The following is a 20,924-nucleotide window of genomic DNA, read 5'->3' as shown; positions in this document are numbered from 1 at the left end:
CTTAACTAGCAGGTTATGAGCATAATAAAATATATACAAAAGAAGTAACAGTAGAAAGTATACTTTTTTTATCAAAAACAAATGTATTAAATTAAGGATAAAGATATATAGAAGAAGGATGAGGAATCCTCAAATTTATTAAATTAAGGACAAGGAAATATAGTAGAAAGTATAATTTCAAGACTGGCAACTTGTAAAAATAAGCCTTACAATTGGCAATCACCACATAGCACACTGCTCATTTGCTTAATAAATTCAAGAATCCCATACAAATTCATCAAATTAATTTTCAGTAAAACTTCTCAGCATCATTTTCCCAAAATCAAAATTAGAAGGCCAAGATCAAATTAGTTTGAGAAAACCTGTTTAGTAAACAAAACTTTTAAATAATATCCACACATTCATTTCAAACAGATTTTCATGCCAGCAATAAATACCATGAAAGATACGCCACTACATGTACATTGTTTTATTTGTGATGGACCTGTGAGCATGCTTAGAAGTGATTTGATATAGAATTTTATGAAATTATAAATTTTTTGATAGGTAAACTTCATGACATTATAAAAAAAAACATAAAGACAATAAGCACAAGAACAACAATGAAAAGTAATTCAAGAGAAAAGAAATCAACCATTAACGAAAATAAGACCAAAAAATAAATGCAACAATTTCCCACCATGATATTGAGACACCAAAATACAAAATAGACGGTGCAAACCAATTGGTACTTAGCAACAATAGAGCTACCTCTTCAAATGATGAGACAACTTCTCTTGTATTACATGGCAACAGTGTCAAGCAGCGCACCAACCCAGCAAGAGCATTCTTGAGCTTTCCCTTGTCCTGCAAATAGAATTGGTTCTTCTGTAGAATATCTTCATAGTTTTGGAGAATCTGTTGAAAAATAACATATGAGTAGAAGAATTAATTAACTGGAAGTCAGATTTGTTAACACCTATAATAAAAGCAAGAGCCATAGAAAAATAAACCAACATAGAGAATATTCCATAATATTGTCCCAGACAGCATATTACAGCAACTAGAACCCAGATCATTATGGAACTTGCTTAAACTCATTGGTTAACTATATCTAATTGGACCAAGCTCAAACCTGAATTTCAAACTTGCTTTAATTGATCAGACCAGGCCCAAGCCTGAATTCCAAGCTTTAATCTTAATGAGCCAGGGCTGAACAAGTTTAGACACCACAAGGTACATAATCTCTTTGAAGAGAACAGGAACTGTGACAAGAATTTTGGAATTACAAAGAAATGTATACTAACACAATATTTCAGAATGAGAACAAAATGAGATACCTTTTCAGCATACAAGGAAAAGGAAGGTGGATAGTGCTGGACAACAAGGTCAAAAAATTTGAAAGCCATCAACCTAACATCAACTGCTAAATGTGTCATTGCATTAAAAATGTAAGCCATCATCATGGAAATGAAAGGCCCTTGATTATCCTGTACATGAAAAACAAAGAGTTGTGTGTTACTAAAATGACAATAATTATTACAAAGCCAAATTGATGACAGAAGCAGACATACGCCCAAAATATGATCCATGATTCCATGAGGATAATAGAGGAAGCTCATGACATAATACTTACTATCCAAAAGAAATACAAACTAAACCAATATTAGAAAGAGCACAATCCTTCAATCAGATGAAATTTTGAGATTTAGATAGAAAATCAAAAGGACTCATTTTTCTATTTCAAAAATTCCTTTATGGATTCAACATTTTTTTTTCTTCTGATAAGTTCCTTTATAGATTCAACCTACTACACACCAAGGGGTACTTTAGCCATTCAGGGTTCTGTTTAAACGTTTAATAGAAAAGTAAATACAATATTATATTGGGTCAAGAGATCAATAAACAAGCCTATTAAGAAAAAATTATACATATCCATGAAAATAAGGAAATATTCATCACCAAGATATCCTATCATCCTGGATTAGAAAACCTTATGAAGATATGCTTCTTTGGCATTTTGCAAAATAACTCCAATGTACCTAAGCAAAATTATTGACTTTAAGCAGCTTCTTCCTTAATAATTTCAAAAGTGTGTCTCAGTTCTTCAAGCAAACAAAAGAAACAGTCAATTAGAGCAATGAAATACTGAGCAAAAAATATATTGTCATCTTTCTAGGTTTGTTTTTCTATGAGCATATTTCAGACAAAATGAGAGAAGAAATCAAGAATAAACATGGATGATCATTAAACATACAACAAGCAAACATACACTCCCAAAACAATGTTTGGAACAGTAAAATAAAATAAAATAAATAATTCACTTTATTTATTAGTTTTGGCAAATTGAATAAGGCAAAGTGATCCAAAAGAAATTTCAACAAGCTATTTTTGGAATGTACTGTCACAGTGGAAATATATGTTAAATGGTAAAGCCTAGTGATACAGAAAAATTTATGCTTTCATTTGTTAATTTGGAAATATTTAACAAATGCAGCCCCATCTAATTCACTTATTCCCAAAATGCCCTTCTCATCTACTTCACACACCCATTCGCCACATTAAATGCACCCACTTCCCTTTTTTAATGAGTAAAGCAAGAGAGTATTATAAACAAAGAGCGCCAAAACAGCACTCCATTATACAATGAACGCCTTAAAAGCGCCAACAAAAAAGTAGGGACCAACAAAAAACTACACCCCCTTCAAAAGGAATCCAACCAGTCTAGAACTTCTGTTATAGATGAAGGACCAAAATCTAAAACAACTTTATCTATCAAAAAAAAGTCAAAAAACAACTTGTCATAAACTACAAAGGAAGGAGTTCCTTCCAAATGGTCCAAAATAACCACAATGGAGTTGCCCGCCATACCTTTTTCCAGTTTTTCCTCCACAAAAGAACCATGCCATCCTAAAAGAGTCTCTTTGATCAAAGACAGAAGCACCAAAAGCACACAAACAGGGAGAACAAAAGATTCCATAAAACCCTTGTCTTGGCATAGTGAATAAGAATGTGATCAATGGACTCTTTCTCGACCAGACAAAGGAAACATTTGATTACCAAAAAACACCCTCTCCTATTTACATGATCTAAAGTTAACACCTTTGTGCAAATAGCCTCCCAAGCGAAAAAAACCCACCTTTGAAGGAATCCAAGAGTTCCAAATCACACTAGCAGGAAATGACACCATACTTTCTTACTCTAAAGTCAAGTACACGGCTTTAACAGAGAACTTCCTATTTTTCAACCTTGTCTAAATTATTTTATCTTCCTCTTCCCTACACACACTCCTCCCTTGCAAACTCAAAAGAAATTGTTCTACGAAGTCCACTTCCCAATCATTTAGGTGCCTAGAAAAACGAGGGGTCCAACAACCCCCTTCAATTGTCAGGCGTTAAACATCTGTCACCCAATCCTCTTTAGAATCAACAATAGCATAAAGAGAAGAGAAGGTAGTACACAATGCTTCATCACCACACCACTTGTCCTTCCAAAATTTCATCTTTGCCCATTGTTGACTGATAAAACAACTCTTCTAGCCAAAAGATTCCAATCCTTTCTAATGACTTTCCATTACCCTACCCTACAACTTTCTCTTACCTTCTTGGAGCACCACCCTCCATTTTCTACCCCATACTTACCACTTATAACTTGCTTCCATAAAACCCCCCTATCCTCAGCAAACCATCAATTCCATTTACCTTGAAGGATTTTGTTAAAAACCCACTTCATTTCTTTTTTTAACCTTTCATTAAAAATAATTCTATAATTTCCAAATTTTTAAATGAATATTAAAATTATATTTTTTTCATTAAAAATCAATAATAACATTTTAAAATTTTAAAATAAATATTAAATTATAAAAAGTAAATACAAAATAAATGGGTAATAATTTTTTTAAATGATCAATGTAATGATAAGTGTCATTAATGCTAAGATTTTTTTTTTTTATAAGTAAATGTTGAACAAGGTTGAGAATCGTGTGCTTTATCAACTAAGCTAAATGTTTTTTTTTTTTTTACTAAATATTATAAAATACAAATATTAATTATTTTAATAAGGTCATAAATTGTATTTTTGTTAAAAATAAATAAAAATATTTTAAATTATAAAAACACATACACTTATTTTTTTCTAAACATATAAATAGTCAAATTTATATATATATATATATATATATATATATAGAGAGAGAGAGAGAGAGAGAGAGAGATTTACTACCTAATTATTGGTAAAGTATTACACGCCATTTTGGTTTGAGAAATTCTAGTATCAATTAAATTGATCTTTAAGTTTGAAGTTATTCTTAAAAATTATGCGACTCCTGAAAGATTCGATACATCAACTCTCGCTTGATTTGGAGTCTATGTGTTTAGTGAGAAAATTCAAAAAAGTATAATTGTGTACAGAAGAGAAACCGATAAAGACATTCTATACTAGTCACTAGTTTTGTTCTTAAAAATTTTGGTGTTAATTGTTTCAAGTTTTGAGCTCTAAATTATTTTTAAAAATTATTAGATTCATTAAAAAACCCAATGAGCATCAAGGTGTTGCTTGATTGGACCGAAGTCCATTTGCCTAGTGACAAATTTTGGAAAAGTATAATTATGTGCACTAAAGAATTCATTATGAACCAATTTTAGTCCAAGAAATTCTAATATTAATTGATTCAATTTTTTAGTTTCAAATTATTTTAAAATTTCCTAAAGTCATTTACAAATACAATGTATCAAGCCTGGCTTAATTAGGAATTCATTTACCTAACAAACCTATTTGGTGAGTTAGAATTAATGCTTAATGGTTGTAATAATACAAGTTTATTCATGAAGTAGTATATATATAGGTAAGGTGTAGAATATGAAGGAACAAAGGGTGGAACATAGTTATTTCTTTAGCCAAGTTTGAACCTTTAGTGCATCTGCATTCAAACACACTCATCGTGTTGAATTTGTTAATGAGTTTATAATTTTTTAAAATTTGAGCCAATTAATATCAGAATTTCCCAAATCAGAGTTGATCTAGAATAACTATGTCGATTTCTCTTGTGCACATAACTATACTTTTCTGCATTTTCTCACAAAGTAAATGGATTTCAAATCAAGTGAGACTTAATGCATTGAATTCGTTAACAAGTCTAGTAATTTTTATAAATAATTTGAAACTTAAAAATCAAGCCAATTAATAATAGAATTTATAAATCAAAATGCTCCAGAATACCCTATCAGCAATTGGATAGTAAATATATTCGTCTAAAAGAATAACTTAGTTTATTGACACGCTAGAAAAATTAATCATGCTTGTTTTTATAATTTGTTTTAAATAAATATTATTAACCATTATCATTTTTTAGAATACTATCATTCATTTTTAGCCACTACATGAATTGTATTTTTATTATCATGTCAGTATTCATATACGAAAAATCATTATCCATTTATTTTGTATGTACTCCTTATAATTTAATATTCATCTCAAAAAGTTTATGTGAATTTATAAAATATTATAATTCTTTGCTAAATTTCTAACATGTTAATATGCATTTTTTATGGAAAATACAACTTTAATATTCATTTAAAATTTTCTGAGAACTAGAGACATTTTTAATGGAATTATAAATAAAAAAAAATGAAAGTACATTTAGTAAGGAGAATGGCTGGGTAGAAGTAGATGAGTGGGGTATTTTAGGAATAAGTAAGCTAGTACTATTTAAGGGCATGTGGGAGGGATTATTTTTTAAGGGGACTGCATTTGTTAAATAATCCAAAAGGAGGTTTGAAAGTATAATTTTTCTAAAGATATATAAAGCAAAATAGACCAAAGTCTGCCATATCACTACCAATTCCTAAAATATCTCCCTCATTTCTCAACATTTTTTTTTCCTACTTTTCAATACACTCTTATAACCTATCCCTATCTCTCCCACTTTCTACATGTTTTACAACTTCTAAACTCCCTATTATACATGCATGTATATGTTGTCATCTCTTGTGTTTTAGAAATACCAACACAAATTAATGATTGTTTGGACATTGGAGAAAGTGTTAACAGAATATTGAACAAGCCCCTGTTCTCGTTTGAGAGGGTTTAAAGAAGAAAAGATAACAAGAGTTACCTCCTTACAGCCGGGGAAAACGACTGACTTAAGAAGTTGATATAATGTCTCTCGGACAACTCTATCATTATCACTAATGCGTTCACGAAGTTTCTCCATAACAGCATATTTGTGCAACTTCAGCTCTGCTGGATATTTAAGGAATAAATCCCTAATACCTATCAATGCATCTTCAAAGGGAAAACATTTTGTATTAGTGTCTCTCTCTCTATGTATATACATGAGATATTATAAACACACACCAAAGAAAGAGTGCAACAAGGTACACAGGAAGTACACAAAGATCGCATCTATATATATAATCTGACAACAAGGACATAAGATAGAGTTGCTTTCAAGCCACTCTCAAATGAAAAGAATTTAGCATGTCTGCATTTTTTAACAAATAATGAATTCAGTAAATGGCCATGTCAAAATAATGAAGCAACAATGGAGAACCTATCGGTCTTCTATCTCTGTATATCTATACTATATAATATAAGCCGGAATGCATTTTGTTATAACACTAAATTTATGCTAATTTGTTCAGTTGTTTACAATTATACCATCAGCCAAATTTACAACCTGAAGCAAAACACATTTTTTTTCTGTGTCATATGTGAGCACAGTGATGATAATAATAAAATTTAATGCAAGCCCTTTTATTACCTATCAAAAAAAAATAAAAAAAAAATCTAAATGATAGGTATGATGAGTGGCAAGGCGGATTAGATTAAGACAAGGATAGTCACCACAATGAAGCATGTACTGGTGATTAAAGAAGTTAACAGTTTTCAGCTATTATAATCCTATCCGAATTTTGTCCCCTTATAGAGATGTTTGGGCAACAATGCCTGCCTCTAGCTGACTACAAAATCAAACAAATTATATTTGTCAACCCATCATTTCAATGCTTAAAAATACTGAGTAAATGAAAAGCTAATCAACTTTTAAATCCTAAATTTAAGTTGGTCCAGTTCCCACATTAATGTTCTCAACTGAGTCAGATAACTTCATTAAACTCAACTGAGTGAAGCCTTGTGCTTCCTCGCGGTCAAAACAGTGAAATCTAAAATATCAATTTTTCATTTCTATTCTTAATTTTCTTATAAAGGAACAAGTCATTATTTCATTTGCATATTCTCATCATCACTCTTCAAAATGTTGAAGGCAAATCTTTATACATATATAAATTTCTGCAATAAGAACCAAATACCTTTTCGAACTTTTGGGTTGTGGTGGGATGTCTGCTGAAGAAGCTCTTTTAATGTTAAACCTTTCTTGCTCACGGCTAAACCTGCCTTCTCTGATGCCACACTCTGCTCAGGAAGAATAATTGCTGCTCAGAATACACATAAGAACAAACGCCATCAACAACACCGTATCACTACAAGTACAAACCCATCTATTAACACACAAGGAAGGGAAAAAAAAAACCTCTTCTAGGGCTGTTTTCCTCCTGGTAGAAGATTTAACACACAACTTTAAAATTATCATGTCTCTTTGGTTCGTTTTGAGAAAAAATTAACCATCTGCTTGTTTCAATTAAATAGTTCCAGAATTCTTTTTAATGAAAATTTATTTGTTTTAAGGCTCTACGCTATATTTCAAACCACAAAGAAGAACTGCTTTCGTTGAAAGAAAAAAATTAAACTACGATTTTTCCCCTCGACAAGTAGACAAAAGGAACGTATCTGCACCCACAGATTCGTCGATAATAATAACCAAAAAAACCAGTAGAGTACGAAGACCACTACCTTTGGATTTGATTTCAGTGCTTGTCGCATTATTCGGTGGTGGCAATTTCCTACCAATCTTCCGCTTTATTTTCTATGGAAATCCATCAAACAGTGTCAGATTAATCTTGGAAACGTTGAAATTTTCAAACAGGAGAGAAATATAGGTGTTCAGATATATTACTTTGAAGTCTACTCCACGCTTTTGCTGCTTCTTTGATGAAGCCTTGTTTCGCACCATTTTCACCACTTACCAAACCAAGAATCAACTGGATGAGTTTCTTGCACTCCCCCGAGAAACAAACGAATAAATTCTGTTCTGTGAGATTGGGACCGTTTCTTCCGTGTTAGGGTTTTGAGTGCCGCCACAGCTTACGTTACTTGCCCCCAAACAGACCTCTATTCTCTTCTGCAAAGCAACTTTGGAATTTAAACGGTAGCATGGACTAAGGGCAATTTCGGAATTCACGGACCCTCGACTCATTGGGGTGCACCCTTGCGATGCTCCCATTATGGAGTTTTGAACAAAAGTAACCCATTTAAAAAAGACAAATCCATACGCTAAACTCGATTCAAAAATCCCGTATACATCCACATCATAAAATCATAATGACTATGAATTTTTTTTTTAAGAGATTAAAATTATGGTCCTTGATCATAACTTTAATTTTAAGTTTAAAATCATAATTAATAATTATAGTTTTAATCATTTAAAAAAAATTAAAACCATAATTATTAACTGTTATTTTATATTGTGAATGTCCGTAAAACTTATAATTTTGAAACTTTCTTCCACTAAATTATTTTCATTATCATAAATAAAATCAATTTAAAAATTCGTTTTCAAATTTTATTAATATAATGATGAAGAGTATTGGAAAAATAAATAAATAAATACCACAAGGTGGAACATACAATATGTAAAATTATTATATATTTACTAGTAGAAATCTTATTAAGTAAGTTATAATAATTTATTCATTGTCAAATTTTATAAAATAAAGATGAAGAGAAAGAGTATTGGAAGAAATAAAATAGAGAGTGGACGATACGTAAAATTATTATATATTTATTGGCAGAAAGCTTGTTAAGTAAGTTATTAATTTTCATAAAGTCTTATAAATATCTTAAATCAATTTAAATGCTATAAAATATATTTTAATATATAGTGATTAATTTAACATTTTACATATAATTAAGTTACTAATTGATGAGATCCCAGACATCCCACAGAGTTTACTAACAAATCGTAAATTTTGGAAAAATACTTCAAGATTCCCGACATCCAGCAAATTTTATGAATTTTACTAAGTTTCAAATTTGTGGATTTCAACGATTTTGAAGTCGGGCAAAATCTTTGATGTCAAAAAACGGAACCGAAGAGATTCAACTTTTATTTTGTCTTTGACGCAGTCAGTTTTGAAATGTGGATAGGAAAAATATGGTTTTATTTTATTTTATTTTATTTTTTAATTTACTAAGGGGTTTAAGCTAAGCTGGAAAGAATTTTAAACACGATTCTATCTTGTCTGAGGATTCAACTTTAGATCAAAACCGCGTTTTTGGAACGGGACAAACGAAGAAGCTTATTCGCGGACAAAGAAATATAGGAGGAAACAGCTTGGTTAGGCGCAAAGAGATCGTGGAGGGATTTGTGTAGATCGATCGAAAGTCGGATCAAGGAAGAAGAAGATGAAACGGGTGTTCGGAGTGAAGAAAGAGAAGGAACCCCCTCCTTCAGTTCAAGATGCTTCCGATAGGGTTCGTTTTGTTGATTCATGTTGATCTTTTTTTTTCTTTTGACGAATTTTAATTTATTTCTCTATCTTCTTGCCTGAATTTACTAGTTCGTTTGTATTGGCTTGTTTCCTCTATTATTAACTTCCCAAAATTTCTATTTTTTAGATTTGTAATCTGAAACTCCATTTCACTTTTGGTTATCACAATTTTTGGTGGAAAATTAGGGCAAATTTGAAAATCTTGGTTGGAGAATTGGTAGGTGTCGGTCAATTTTTTATGGGTGCAAGTCTGCGTATTTAAAGTTTAAACGGAAGTTTTCAAACCCAAGCCAAAATACACCAACGCAATCATGAACAGTTCTAAGATAAAAATAAGAAAAGTGAAATATCTGTGCTGAATACCCTCTCAAGTTATGGTTTGATCAAGGTGATGAACTTGTCTCATAACAATGGTTTCATGACAAGGTGATCATGGTGATGATATATATATTTCATCTCTGATGTATGCACATATCTTGCATAGAAACTGCATCAGTGTTTACCACCGAGCGTCCTATGCTCATTTGTCTCACATTCTGGACTCTTGTATTTTTAATGTTGAAGATTACATCTACGTTTGTAATGTTGACTGCTATATATTTGCCCTCTCAATTTGCTCATCTTACAAGGCGGGCACTCAAGACAGGTATTGCAGATATTTCATTTGAGATGTAGTTTCATCTAAAATTGTTGTTTGCAGATTAATAAAAGAGGTGAAACTGTGGATGAGAAGATTACAAGGCTTGATGCTGAGCTTAGCAAATACAAAGAACAGATAAAGAGAACACGACCTGGTCCTGCTCAAGAAGCTGTTAAAGCTAGGGCCATGAGGGTTCTCAAGCAAAAAAGGATGTATGTGCTCTTTTCCCTTCTATCACTTTAAAGTTATTTGGTTTGGGAACATGATTTATATTGTTGAGGCCCATTATCCCCCCTTTTAGGGTGGGTGCGGATCTTCTGGAAAGTTAAGGTGCCCAACTTTAGGCATCAAGGCTGGAGCCCCTAGTGTATCAGTAAGCAAACCATTGGTGTTAAGGACCTGGTTTGCACTTCAGGCTTTCAGTCATCTGTTGCAGGAATTTATGATAAAACTGTATGTCAATGCTTCTATACTTGTGGAAAAGTTGCGATTTAAGGATTCAGCCTTTGGGCATGCTTCAGTAACAATGTTGTTATACAATGAATTGCCTGAAATTTCATAACAGGGAGGGCCAGCCAATTCTTGTGTTTAATGCAAAACCGGTAGTCTGCTTCTACATCATTGAACTTGACCTTCATGATTAGCAGAAAATGACTAACAATCCTCTGCAACTCATTATTTCTCATGTACTTCTGTATCTCTATGGGCATTCAAGAGCGAAGTTTTTTATTTTTGTGGACGCTTTATGCATAAAGCTCTATCATGGCTTTCAATCACCTCTCTCTTTCTCTCTAATGATCTCAATAAAAAGGATAGTAGCTCAGGATGGCACATTGCTTAAGACATCTACGAGATTTCATGTTTTACTTGGTTCAATTTGTGGACTTTGATAGCATTTAGTTCCATTGTTAGTGATCGCTCGGATTTTGTCGTTTGTTGGATCAAAACAAAATTTATAACCTAATTCACTATTCTATAGCAATTTGTACCAGATCAAAAAATGGTTTTAGTACAAACTACTGTAGTATAGTGGTATTTAGATATCGTCCACAATGATGGATTATTCTTGGTAATTAAAGCTTGAACGAGATGATAAGAAATGATAGTGATCAAGTGAAATTTACTTGAAATTGCATGATAAAATCTCAAGATAGCAATGTATTCAAATTGAAATGAAAATGAAGTATAAAAGAGAAGAAAATTAATAAGATGTGAGATTTTCGGAGTTAGGATTTTCTAGAAAGCAATTTCCATGGTGAATAGGTGCTGAGATCTAATTTTCATCTAAACCGATTTTTGATTTAGCTTTAGATCTAGATCTAATTTCTCTTCAAATTAGGTAATCTAATCCAAGAGATCAATTGGAATCATATATTCAATTCATCTTAAATTATCTTCCGATGATTCATACTATGCAACTATTCAATCTCATCAAATCTAGCATTAAGAATTTGATGATTCTACCTAACTTGCATTGTAGTAATCATCTAAGACAATTTGAAGAGAAAAATCCCCAAATTTCAATTAATCAATCAATTGGATCAAATTACCTTTGCAACTCAAGCTCAATTCTTTAATTCACCATAGATCTTGCTTCTAGATCCTCCCTCCTCCGAGAAAAACGAGATTTAGCCACTCATGCTTAGAGATTTGATCTCACAAGACATGTTTGGCTACCGAGAAAATAAGAGAAACTGAAGGAAAATAAAGAATTATATAGAGAGAAGAAGTCTGAAAAGTTCTAATATTAGAAAATGCATCCAAAAATCCTTAAATGAGTCAATCACGTTTCTATTTATAGGCCAAGGTCAAAAGGACACTTGACATCATTTTAGAGGTCTTCCGGATGCTTCTTCATCAAGGAATCTGGAGAAAAATACATTTTCGCATGAGCCTCAGCAATTTCGCATGATGATGCGAAGTGGAAAATCCATCAGCTGCATTTTCGTCTTGCTAGAGCGTTTTGCATGACTATGCGAAAATTTCGCATGGTCATGCGAAATCACTTTTCACATTTCCCTTATGTGCTGCAGCCAATCCTACTTTGTTTCATTTCGCATGACTATGCGAAATTGAAAAACATGCTTTTCCGACTCCTCTTTGCAATTTCTCCCATTTCTTCATTTTTAATACATCTCCACCACCTTCAATTAAGCTCCAAAGCTTGGTCCAAGTGCATTTCCTCTTCCTCTTCATCCACATTATGTACCCTTCTCCATTCCATTTTCCATTTGTCACTCCATGCTTCAAAAATCACCTTAAAATATCTCCAAAACTCAACAAAGAACCATTAGTATCTCTTGCAAGGGTAGCAATGTATTACTTGGGCATATTAGGCATAATTATTACTCAAAAGGTGTGAAACTCAGGAAAATTAGTATCTAAAATGTGTGGTTTTTGAGTAGTAATCAGTTAGTTTTGGGATTTGTGTTAGCTATGGTATTGCCAAAGGCCCACGTTCTAACTTTATGCTATGTTGTGTTTCAGAAAATTAGAAAGGAAAGAAAAAAATGCTAAGAAAATTTTTTTTTTCATGTGTGGTTTTATTATGAAAAATATGAAAGAAAATAAAATATAAGTAAAATTAGTTAGAAAATTATATATTTTTAGCTTATTTAATCTTCATGTAGAAGAGTTAAATAAGTGAAATGAGTTTAAAGTAGCATATAAAATAATCTATTGACTTCAAAGCTATTCTTTATTTTCTTTCACCTTAATTTCTCCTCTCTATTTTCTTTCCCTCACATTTTTTTTCAAATTTTCCAGCAACTGAATGTAGTATTTCTTTTAAAAATATCTACGGTCTACCTCCACTCTCCCTACAAAGTTTCCTTTTCTATTAATTTTATGTTCCACAATTTAAGGTCACTCCTTATGCTTTTGCTCAGGTATGAAGGACAGCGTGACATGCTTTACAACCAAACATTCAACCTTGACCAAGTTTCATTTGCGGCTGAAGGAATTAAAGATGCTCAGCAAACTGTAAGTGTGCTAATCGTTGTGATGATGATTCACACATACAAGTATTTGTGTATGTATATATGTATCTATAGATGGTTCCCCCCATTTTTTCAGGTGGTGCTTACTACTTTCTGTTTGCCTATAAAAAAATGTATTAGTAGATAGTTAGAACTTAGAATACACAGCTTACTGGGTACACAAGTAAAATGCAGTTAGGGAATTGGTTTGCATCAAAGGCTCAACTGTACATAACTTGATACACAACCAAATTGGGTGATCTGTCTTGCCATTATGGGATAAATGTCATATATCTGAACCCCCATCTTTTGGGCGTGGTCCATTTGGATGATTCATCACATGATGTGCTTAGTAGCCATATATTTAAGCCCTTGAGGCCTGGCTCAAGTGGTAAGAGATGGGAAAGGTTTGTGGGAGGTTCCAGGTTCAAGTCCCAATGGGGACAAAAATTTACCTATTAAAAAAAAAACCCAAATATTTAAACCCAGATTTTTTTGGCTTGGCCTAGTTGGATTATTCATTGCATGATATGATTGGGTTTGAGAATCAATTTGGAGAAAAGTGGGTTAATTCTTGTGGGAAATGTGGAGAATTTGCTTGATTTGGCTTTGGATTTAGGTTGTAAGGTGGGCGCTCTTCCCTCCTCTTACTTGGGTCTTTCTTTGGGGTTCCATTATAAATTTGTGACAACTTGGGATGGGGTGGAAGAAAGGTTTCGTAAGAGGTTAGCCATGTGGAAAAGATAGTACATCTCAAAAGGTGAGAGACTTACATTGATTCGTAGTACCCTTTGTAGTATGCCGATTTTTTTTCATGTCGCTTTTTTGTATGCCAAGGCTGGTTAGTTTAAGGTTAGAGCAGATTCAGAGGGATTTTCTTTTGTGAAGTGGGGTTCTTGTGCAAAAACCTCACTTAGTAAGGTGGAAGATGGTTTGTTCTAGGAAAAGGAAAGGGGGCTGGAGCGTAAGGTGTCTTTCAGCGATGAACAAAGCCCTCCTTTGTAAGTGGAGCTGGTGCTTTTCCAATGAGAAAAGGGCTTTTTGGAGGCAAGTTATTAGCCAGAAGTATGGTGAAAATGAAGGGGAATGGCATTTTAGTGAGGTGAGAGATGGTCATGGAGTTGGCCTTTGGAAAGCCATAAGCAAAGAGTGGGATCTTTTGAGCAACAAAATCTTTTTTTTAGTTGGTAATGGTCAAAGAGTGAAATTTTGGAAGGATAAGTAGTGTGAAGACGAGCCACTATGTGTTTCCTTCCCTTCCTTATTTTCCATCGTTGTCACTAAGGACGTGTGGGTGGTGGATGTGTGGAACTCAATAGCTGATTGGGGTGGTTGGGTTCCTCGTTTTTCTAGGTCATTTAATGATTAGGAGGTGGAAAGTATGGAACACTTTTTACCCTTTATTCAAGAAAAAATGGTGTTGAGGGATGAGGAAGTTAGGATGTTTTGGATGGTTTCGAAGAGTGGAAAGTTTTCAGTCAAGTTCCTCTTTTCCGTGTTGAAGCCCGGTGACCCTTTTTTGTTCCCTTGGAGCATCATTTGGAGTTCTTATGTGCCACCTAAGGTGACCTTTTTTGCTTGGAAGGCGACTTGGGGGAAAGCCTTAACTTTGGACCTTGTCCAGATGAGGGGGGTTTTGTTGCCAAACAGATGCTTTCTTTGCCACTTTGAAGAAGAAACCATTGATCATATTCTTCTCCATTGTGCAAGGGCAAAGGAGTCTTTGGCAATTGTTGTTTACTCTCTTTGGGATTTCTTAGGCCCTCCCCTCCTTGGTTAGAGAGATGCTTCTCAGGTGGCAAGGGTCTTTTTTGGGTAAAGGTTGCAAAAAGCCTGGGAAGGTTGTCCCCTTATGTATTTTTTGGACTGTTTGGAAAGAAAGGAACATGCTTGCATTTGATAATGCTGAGTTATCGGTCCAAAGGATGAAAAACTCTTTTGTTTGTAATTTATGGTCATGGACTAGGGCGTTTGTAAATGTGGATTCTAGGTCACTTATTAGTTTCATTGATTGGTTAGGTTGTAAATGAGGGCAAGTAATGTATTTTTGTTTTTTCCCTCCCTTTCTTAGCTAAGCTTTTTGGTGGCCACTATATACTTCCTGTTAGTATACTTTGGACGCTGTTTGGGCGTTTTCTTTTAATACATACTCCTTTGTTTTACCTATCAAAAAAAAAAACTGGCTTATTGGTGCATCGTTCTGCACTCGTTGCTTAATGTTGCAACATTGTATCAAATATCACTATAAGTGTTGTAGTGTCACACTAAGGAAGATCAAGGGCAAAGCTACCTGGTTGCTAAAGATGGGAACAAGACACAAACCTCACGTTCTTCAATTATCTCGTGCAAGCCAAGGGTGTTTACTTTTCGGACATATCTTACCTCATCTTATTATCTTTGTCTGGCCAATCCTATAGCTTAGACCGAGGAAAATGCTGCTGCTTACACAAATTTTGGCACTTATCTTGTTGGCTTGCTTGCTAAAGATCAGTTTTTGAGAAGCATCAAAGCCTTTGGTGTTAGGATGCACCATTGGTTTGCTAGAATGATCTGGTTATAGAATCTTCTTGAATAATGACTGTGATGCTCCTTTAAAATATTGATGCAGTAGAAACTATGAATTTTGACACATTACAACCTACATCAAATCCTCACTCTTTATTGGGAAACGTCATTATATGTATATGCATCATGATTGTGTTGTTATTATGTTCAGAAATAGCTTCCTATATCGTACTTATTGAAATCCAAAAATTAGGTGTTGTTTTAGTGCTATTGTCACTATAAACACTTGACTCTTTAAATGCTCCCTTTAAGCATGCGACCCAAAGGAGAAGGAGAGGAGGGAGCTAGCCTCGATTAGGGGGCTGTGGGATGTGCCTTGGTGTTTAGCCGGCGGCTTTAATGTGCTGTGTTTTCCAGTTGACGAGCAATTGTAGGCAAATGTCGGCTGCTATGAGATATTTTTCCAGCTTTATTGAAGAGTTTGAGCTCATAGATTCACCCCTAGGTGGAGGTTGATTCACTTGGAGTAAAGGGCAAGGAGGATCATTCAAGCTTGTTTGGACTGCTTTTTGTTTTTCAGTTATTGGGAGGAGCATGTTTTAGGGTTGTTGCAACATTTGTTGCCAAGGCCAATGTTTGATCAGTCTCCTATTTTTCTAGATTGTGGGGGAGAGTGAAAAAGGCAAAACCCTGTTTAGATTCAAAAACATGTGGTTAAAGGTTTCAGGCTTTGCGGATAGAATCAAAGAGTGGTGGTAGAAGTATAATTTTGGAAGTAGTGCTAGTTTTGTGCTTGCTAAGAAGTTAAAGTGTTGAAAGTTGACTTAAAGAAGTGGAATAAAAAGGTGGTAGGTTTTCAATTAGGAAAGATTTTGCTTTGGAGTTGATTAATTCCTGGGCTAAAGTAGAAATGCTATGACCCCATAGAGGCAGAGATCAACGGCCTTTTGGATGAAGGAAGGGGATAAGAACACTAAATTTGTTTATTGTATGGCTAATGCAAGGTGAAATGGAAATTTCATTAGTAGTCTTACTATCAGTGGCATCCAATTGGAAAAAGTGGAGGAGCTTAAGGAAATTATATTCTCCTACTTTAAAGCAGCCTTTGAAGATCCCTAAGTGAGAGACCTAACTTGGCAATAGAATTATTCAAGTGCATTGATTCGTTCGATAGAGAGGGCTTAGAGGGGCCTTTCTTGGAGGATGAGGTGACTAGAGCACTTTTAGAGTCGGGTGTGATAAAGCTCTAGGACTAGATGGGTTCTTGATGGATTTTTGGAAGGTCTGTTGGCCTATAGTGGGTCAGGAATTGATGCAGCTATTTGAGGAATTTCATTCACAGGATCCATGGTTGGCAACCTCAATGCAATGCTTTTGGTACTTATTCCTAAGAAAGGAGGGGCAAGTGACGTGAAGGATTTTAGGCCAATCAGCCTTGTGGGGGGAGTCTGTATAAACTTCTAGTGAAAGTTGTATGCTGTTGTGTCCTTCCCTAGGGCTTTTAATATATTCTAACAATTTACCTATCAAAAAAAAAAAAAAAAACTTCTAGTGAAAGTCCTAGCTAATAGGCTGAAAAGGGTGGTTGGTAAGGTGTTGTCAAACAATTAGAATGTTTTTGTGGGGGTAGACAGATTCTTGATGCAGCTTTGATTGCTAATGAGACAATTGATTTGAGGAAGTGAAGCTCCAATGTTGGTTTAGTTTGCAAATTATATATAGAAAAAGTTTATGATGATGCAAACTGGAAGTTCCTTCTCTCGGTCTTAGAACTGATGGGATTTGGTCTTAAATGGAGAGAGTAGATCCTTTTATGCATTTCTGATGTGAGATTGGCAATGCTTGTCAATGGCACCACCTTAGAGTCCTTCCTGACCTTTAGAGGCTTAAGGCAAGGGGACCCTCTTTCACCTCATCCTTCTGTTTTGGTCATGGAAGCCCTTACTGCTTAATTGCGAAGGCTGATCAGGGAAGTTTCATTAAGGGCTTCAAGATTGAGGGTAGAGGGGAGAAGGGATTCAAATCTCACGCCTATTGTTTGTAGACGATACTCTCGTTTTTGTGAGGATAATGTAAACACATTTATTCCACATTCCCCTATCGCTGTTGATTTTATTTAATGTTTAATCTCTTTTTTATTCCAAATGCATTTTTATTTTGCGGTTTTCATTCGTTTGGCTGAAGTTTCTTTGAATCTAATTATTATGCTTCTTTTCAGATGACAGCTTTGAAAGCTGCAAACAAGGAGTTAAAAGGAATGATGAAGACTGTGAAGATTGAAGATATAGATGTCTGTATTGCTTTACCGAGGTTCTATGCATCATGCTAGCTATATTTCATCTGGACCGCCAAACTGAACAACTGATTGTTTTTGTTTTCAGAGCATGCAAGATGAGATGATGGACCTGATGGATGTAAGCTCAGAAATTCAAGAATCCCTTGGCAGAAGTTACAATGTGCCAGATGACATTGATGAGGATGACCTCATGGGCGGTATGCTTAAATTGTATTCATATGTCATGGAACTTTGGAATGGATGCTAAGAGAATGTTGCATTTTCTTCAGTATCCTTGCTTGTCACGAGGGTCAGCAAAGGGTTCTCCCCCCTTCTTTTAATTTTATAGATTTATTGTTTTATGTCCCTCTTTTTTCCCCTGCAGAGCTTGATGCCTTGGAAGCAGACATGGGAATGGAGACTGAGTCCACAGGAGTGCCTGCCTATCTTCAACCTGATAAGGAACCTGATTTGGATGCAGAACTTAGCTTGCCTTCAGCACCAACTGGACATGGTGCAGTTCCACCCAGCAGACAAAATGCCCGGGTAATTTTTGTCCTCCACCTGTTGTCTAGAAACTATTGCATGTTAACTTGCTTAAATTTTTCGAGGAACTTGCTCTACTCAAGCCCTTTCTTATAGAGAAATTTTGGTAAGAATATTCGGTGATGAGAAGTAAAAAGGATCATAAAACAAAAAATTAACTTCACATGTAATCTTCAACTTAAAAGAAATATTGCTTGAGATAGTGGATTAGCCTATACTTTTCAAAATTATTCTTTTACACTATGGCTTTTCTGTAATTATTCTAAGTATATTCTCATGTCATGCATGTTCAGTCCTCAATCAGAGCTTTAAACACTTCATTATCTACATGCCCTATCAAAAGTAGGGAAAAGAAAGATGAAGGAGAAAGGAAAGAACTAGGAAAACGAAGAAAACTTAAATACCTATGATCCTATAAATTAATATATAGGATGGCATTTAGGATCTAGTGGCTAGGAATCATGGCAACTGAGAAAGAAGCATGACCAGTTGAGCTCTCATGTCATGCATATTCAGTCCTTGACTTGAGCTAACACTTTTATTATCCACTTGCCTATCAAAAAAGTAGGGAAAAGAAAGATGAAGTAGAAAAGGAAGAACTAGGAAAAATAAAGAAAATATATGTACCTATGATCCTATAAATTAATATATAGGATGGTATTTAGGATCTAGTAGCTAGGAATGAATGCCAACTGAGAAAGAAGCATCACCAGTTGAGCTCAAAGAACTTTTATGCAATCCCGCCTTGGTTGCTCTTTGGCTCGTTTTTGTTGTTTCACTGGTGCTCTTTGTGTACTTCTGATGTACTTTGCACTATTAGGCTCGTTTAATGTATTTCATCATTGCCTATCGAAAAAATTATTTACTTAACATGGATTAAACGGAATCCGGGCAAATTGCCTGCCCTTTTCCTGTGGAAGCCTGTTTTTTGACTGTTTCCTTTATTTCCTTGGATTGCATAATTTGTTATCCACAATTTTTTTAGAAGTACTGAATTATTCTAGTAATAACTCCCTCCCCTCTAGAATTTTAAGGCAGATCAAACTGGATTAATCATCTAGAAAAACATATACTTTTTTTCTTAATCTAATATATTAGACTACCAGGAATGGGCTTTATGATTTTGGTTTAATGAGTTTGCTCTCATCACCCAAGTTGTCCAATTGATAGAACTGTTTATACCCCCTTCCTCTTTTAAACAGAGATCAGTTGATGTAAAAATATCTTGTCTTGAATTCTTTGAAAATTTTGCCTATGGAATTTTCCTGAGATCAGCTTATTAGCTGTTACTAGTTTCCTAGTTGAGAAAATTGCATATTGTATATATCTATGTTCCTAATGGCCGCATTACCCATGCACTAAATAAAATGTTCAAGCATTTATAGACTGCTAACTTACTGCATTTATATCACTAGATTTATCTTTGTATTGTTTTAAGTTATGGTGCCATGAGTTCAATGATGCTTACTTTTTCTACCCAAACTATGATTCCTTTGCAGCCTGAGGATGAATTGGGTTTACCATCAGTGCCCCGAGCATCACTTCGTGATTAGGGAGGCTGCCAATGGGATGTAACTGAAACACGCAGAAATCTATTTTTATGTCTTGTACAAAGGAGCATTTGATTGATATTTGAGAATTGCCTGCCATACCCATCGTGCGGGGGTAATAGTTCTAGGCAATGTCAGACACAATGTGTTGTTTTGTGGCCCATTATGATCCGGAGGAATTTTAGAGCTGTGTTTCAACAGTATAGATAATAAGAATATTGGCGCTACATGACCGTTCTCGTTACTTTGCGAGAGAACGTAAAAGCATTGAAAATAGCTATTAAAAAACAGTTTTTAAATATTTTAATTATTTTCAGAAATAAATTTTGATTGAAAATTTAAATATGAAAAATAGTTTTTTTGTTTGTTCTTGACAAAGGTATCATATACTTGTATGGGATATAAAAAATCTTAAAATATTTTTCAAGCACAAAAATTATTTTGGGAAAATAAAAATCAAATGTTAAATTTAAGGGAAATATTTTTAAACAAGAGCTTCAAATTCTCACTTTGCCTCGCATGGGAAGCAAATGTTAGCCAATTTTTGACGCAAAAGTTGTGTATATATAAATTAAAATGAATGGAAATTTTTACACACATCTTTGATTAGTACACCATTTTAAAAGTAAATTTGTAATTCATGGCCAATCTGTAGGAAAGAATACCGGGAATCCATATATCATTCTTTTTCTCATCAATTCTCATGTCCCAGGGAAGTTGAATAAAAATAAAATCCAAATTATTTAAATATATATATATATATATATATATAATTAGGTTTATAATGGGATTATTAAATAAGTTTTATTTTATACAAGTTATGAAAAGCATGTTGAATTGTATTGA

The 20,924-nt window shown here is 34.0% G+C and overlaps 2 protein-coding genes across 3 annotated transcripts in view; one reads left to right on the top strand and one right to left on the bottom strand.

Annotated features, from left to right (window-relative positions):
* Positions 1–8,320, bottom strand: part of LOC100242503 (uncharacterized) — a 30,167-nt gene extending 21,847 nt beyond the window's left edge. Inside the window, exons 1-6 of one of the 2 annotated variants that reach the window (XM_002274903.5) lie at positions 7,991–8,320; positions 7,828–7,900; positions 7,287–7,409; positions 6,092–6,261; positions 1,320–1,469; positions 751–897 (exon numbers count right to left, since the gene is read on the bottom strand). In XM_002274903.5, coding sequence (XP_002274939.1) covers positions 751–897; positions 1,320–1,469; positions 6,092–6,261; positions 7,287–7,409; positions 7,828–7,900; positions 7,991–8,047 — 720 coding nt within the window. In that variant the 5' untranslated portion in view covers positions 8,048–8,320. The remainder of the gene's footprint in view (positions 1–750; positions 898–1,319; positions 1,470–6,091; positions 6,262–7,286; positions 7,410–7,827; positions 7,901–7,990) is intronic. The other variant, XM_010655850.3, reaches the window with a different exon arrangement.
* A 729-nt stretch (positions 8,321–9,049) lies between these two features.
* On the top strand, positions 9,050–20,322 carry LOC100240918 (vacuolar protein sorting-associated protein 60.2). Its single transcript, XM_002280428.5, has 7 exons — positions 9,050–9,567; positions 10,285–10,436; positions 13,113–13,206; positions 17,926–17,997; positions 18,089–18,200; positions 18,368–18,528; positions 20,028–20,322. The coding sequence occupies exons 1-7, from the start codon at positions 9,499–9,501 to the stop codon at positions 20,079–20,081; spliced, it is 714 nt and encodes a 237-aa protein (XP_002280464.1). The 5' UTR covers positions 9,050–9,498; the 3' UTR covers positions 20,082–20,322.
* The last annotated feature ends 602 nt before the right edge of the window (positions 20,323–20,924 follow it).

This window comes from Vitis vinifera, chromosome 8, assembly GCF_030704535.1.
Source record: "Vitis vinifera cultivar Pinot Noir 40024 chromosome 8, ASM3070453v1".
NCBI classification, from domain to species: domain Eukaryota; kingdom Viridiplantae; phylum Streptophyta; class Magnoliopsida; order Vitales; family Vitaceae; genus Vitis; species Vitis vinifera.
The sequence above is the reverse complement of the archived record's forward strand: the minus strand, read 5'-3'. Positions and strand labels throughout refer to the sequence as shown.

Excerpts from the sequence above, each read along its gene's own strand:
- LOC100240918 (XM_002280428.5), top strand. The coding sequence starts at position 9,499 with ATGAAACGGGTGTTCGGAGTGAAGAAAGAGAAGGAACCCCCTCCTTCA. Across the intron at positions 10,437-13,112 it reads GTTCTCAAGCAAAAAAGGAT|GTATGAAGGACAGCGTGACA; the intron begins GTATGTGCTCTT and ends GCTTTTGCTCAG. Across the intron at positions 18,529-20,027 it reads CCAGCAGACAAAATGCCCGG|CCTGAGGATGAATTGGGTTT; the intron begins GTAATTTTTGTC and ends ATTCCTTTGCAG.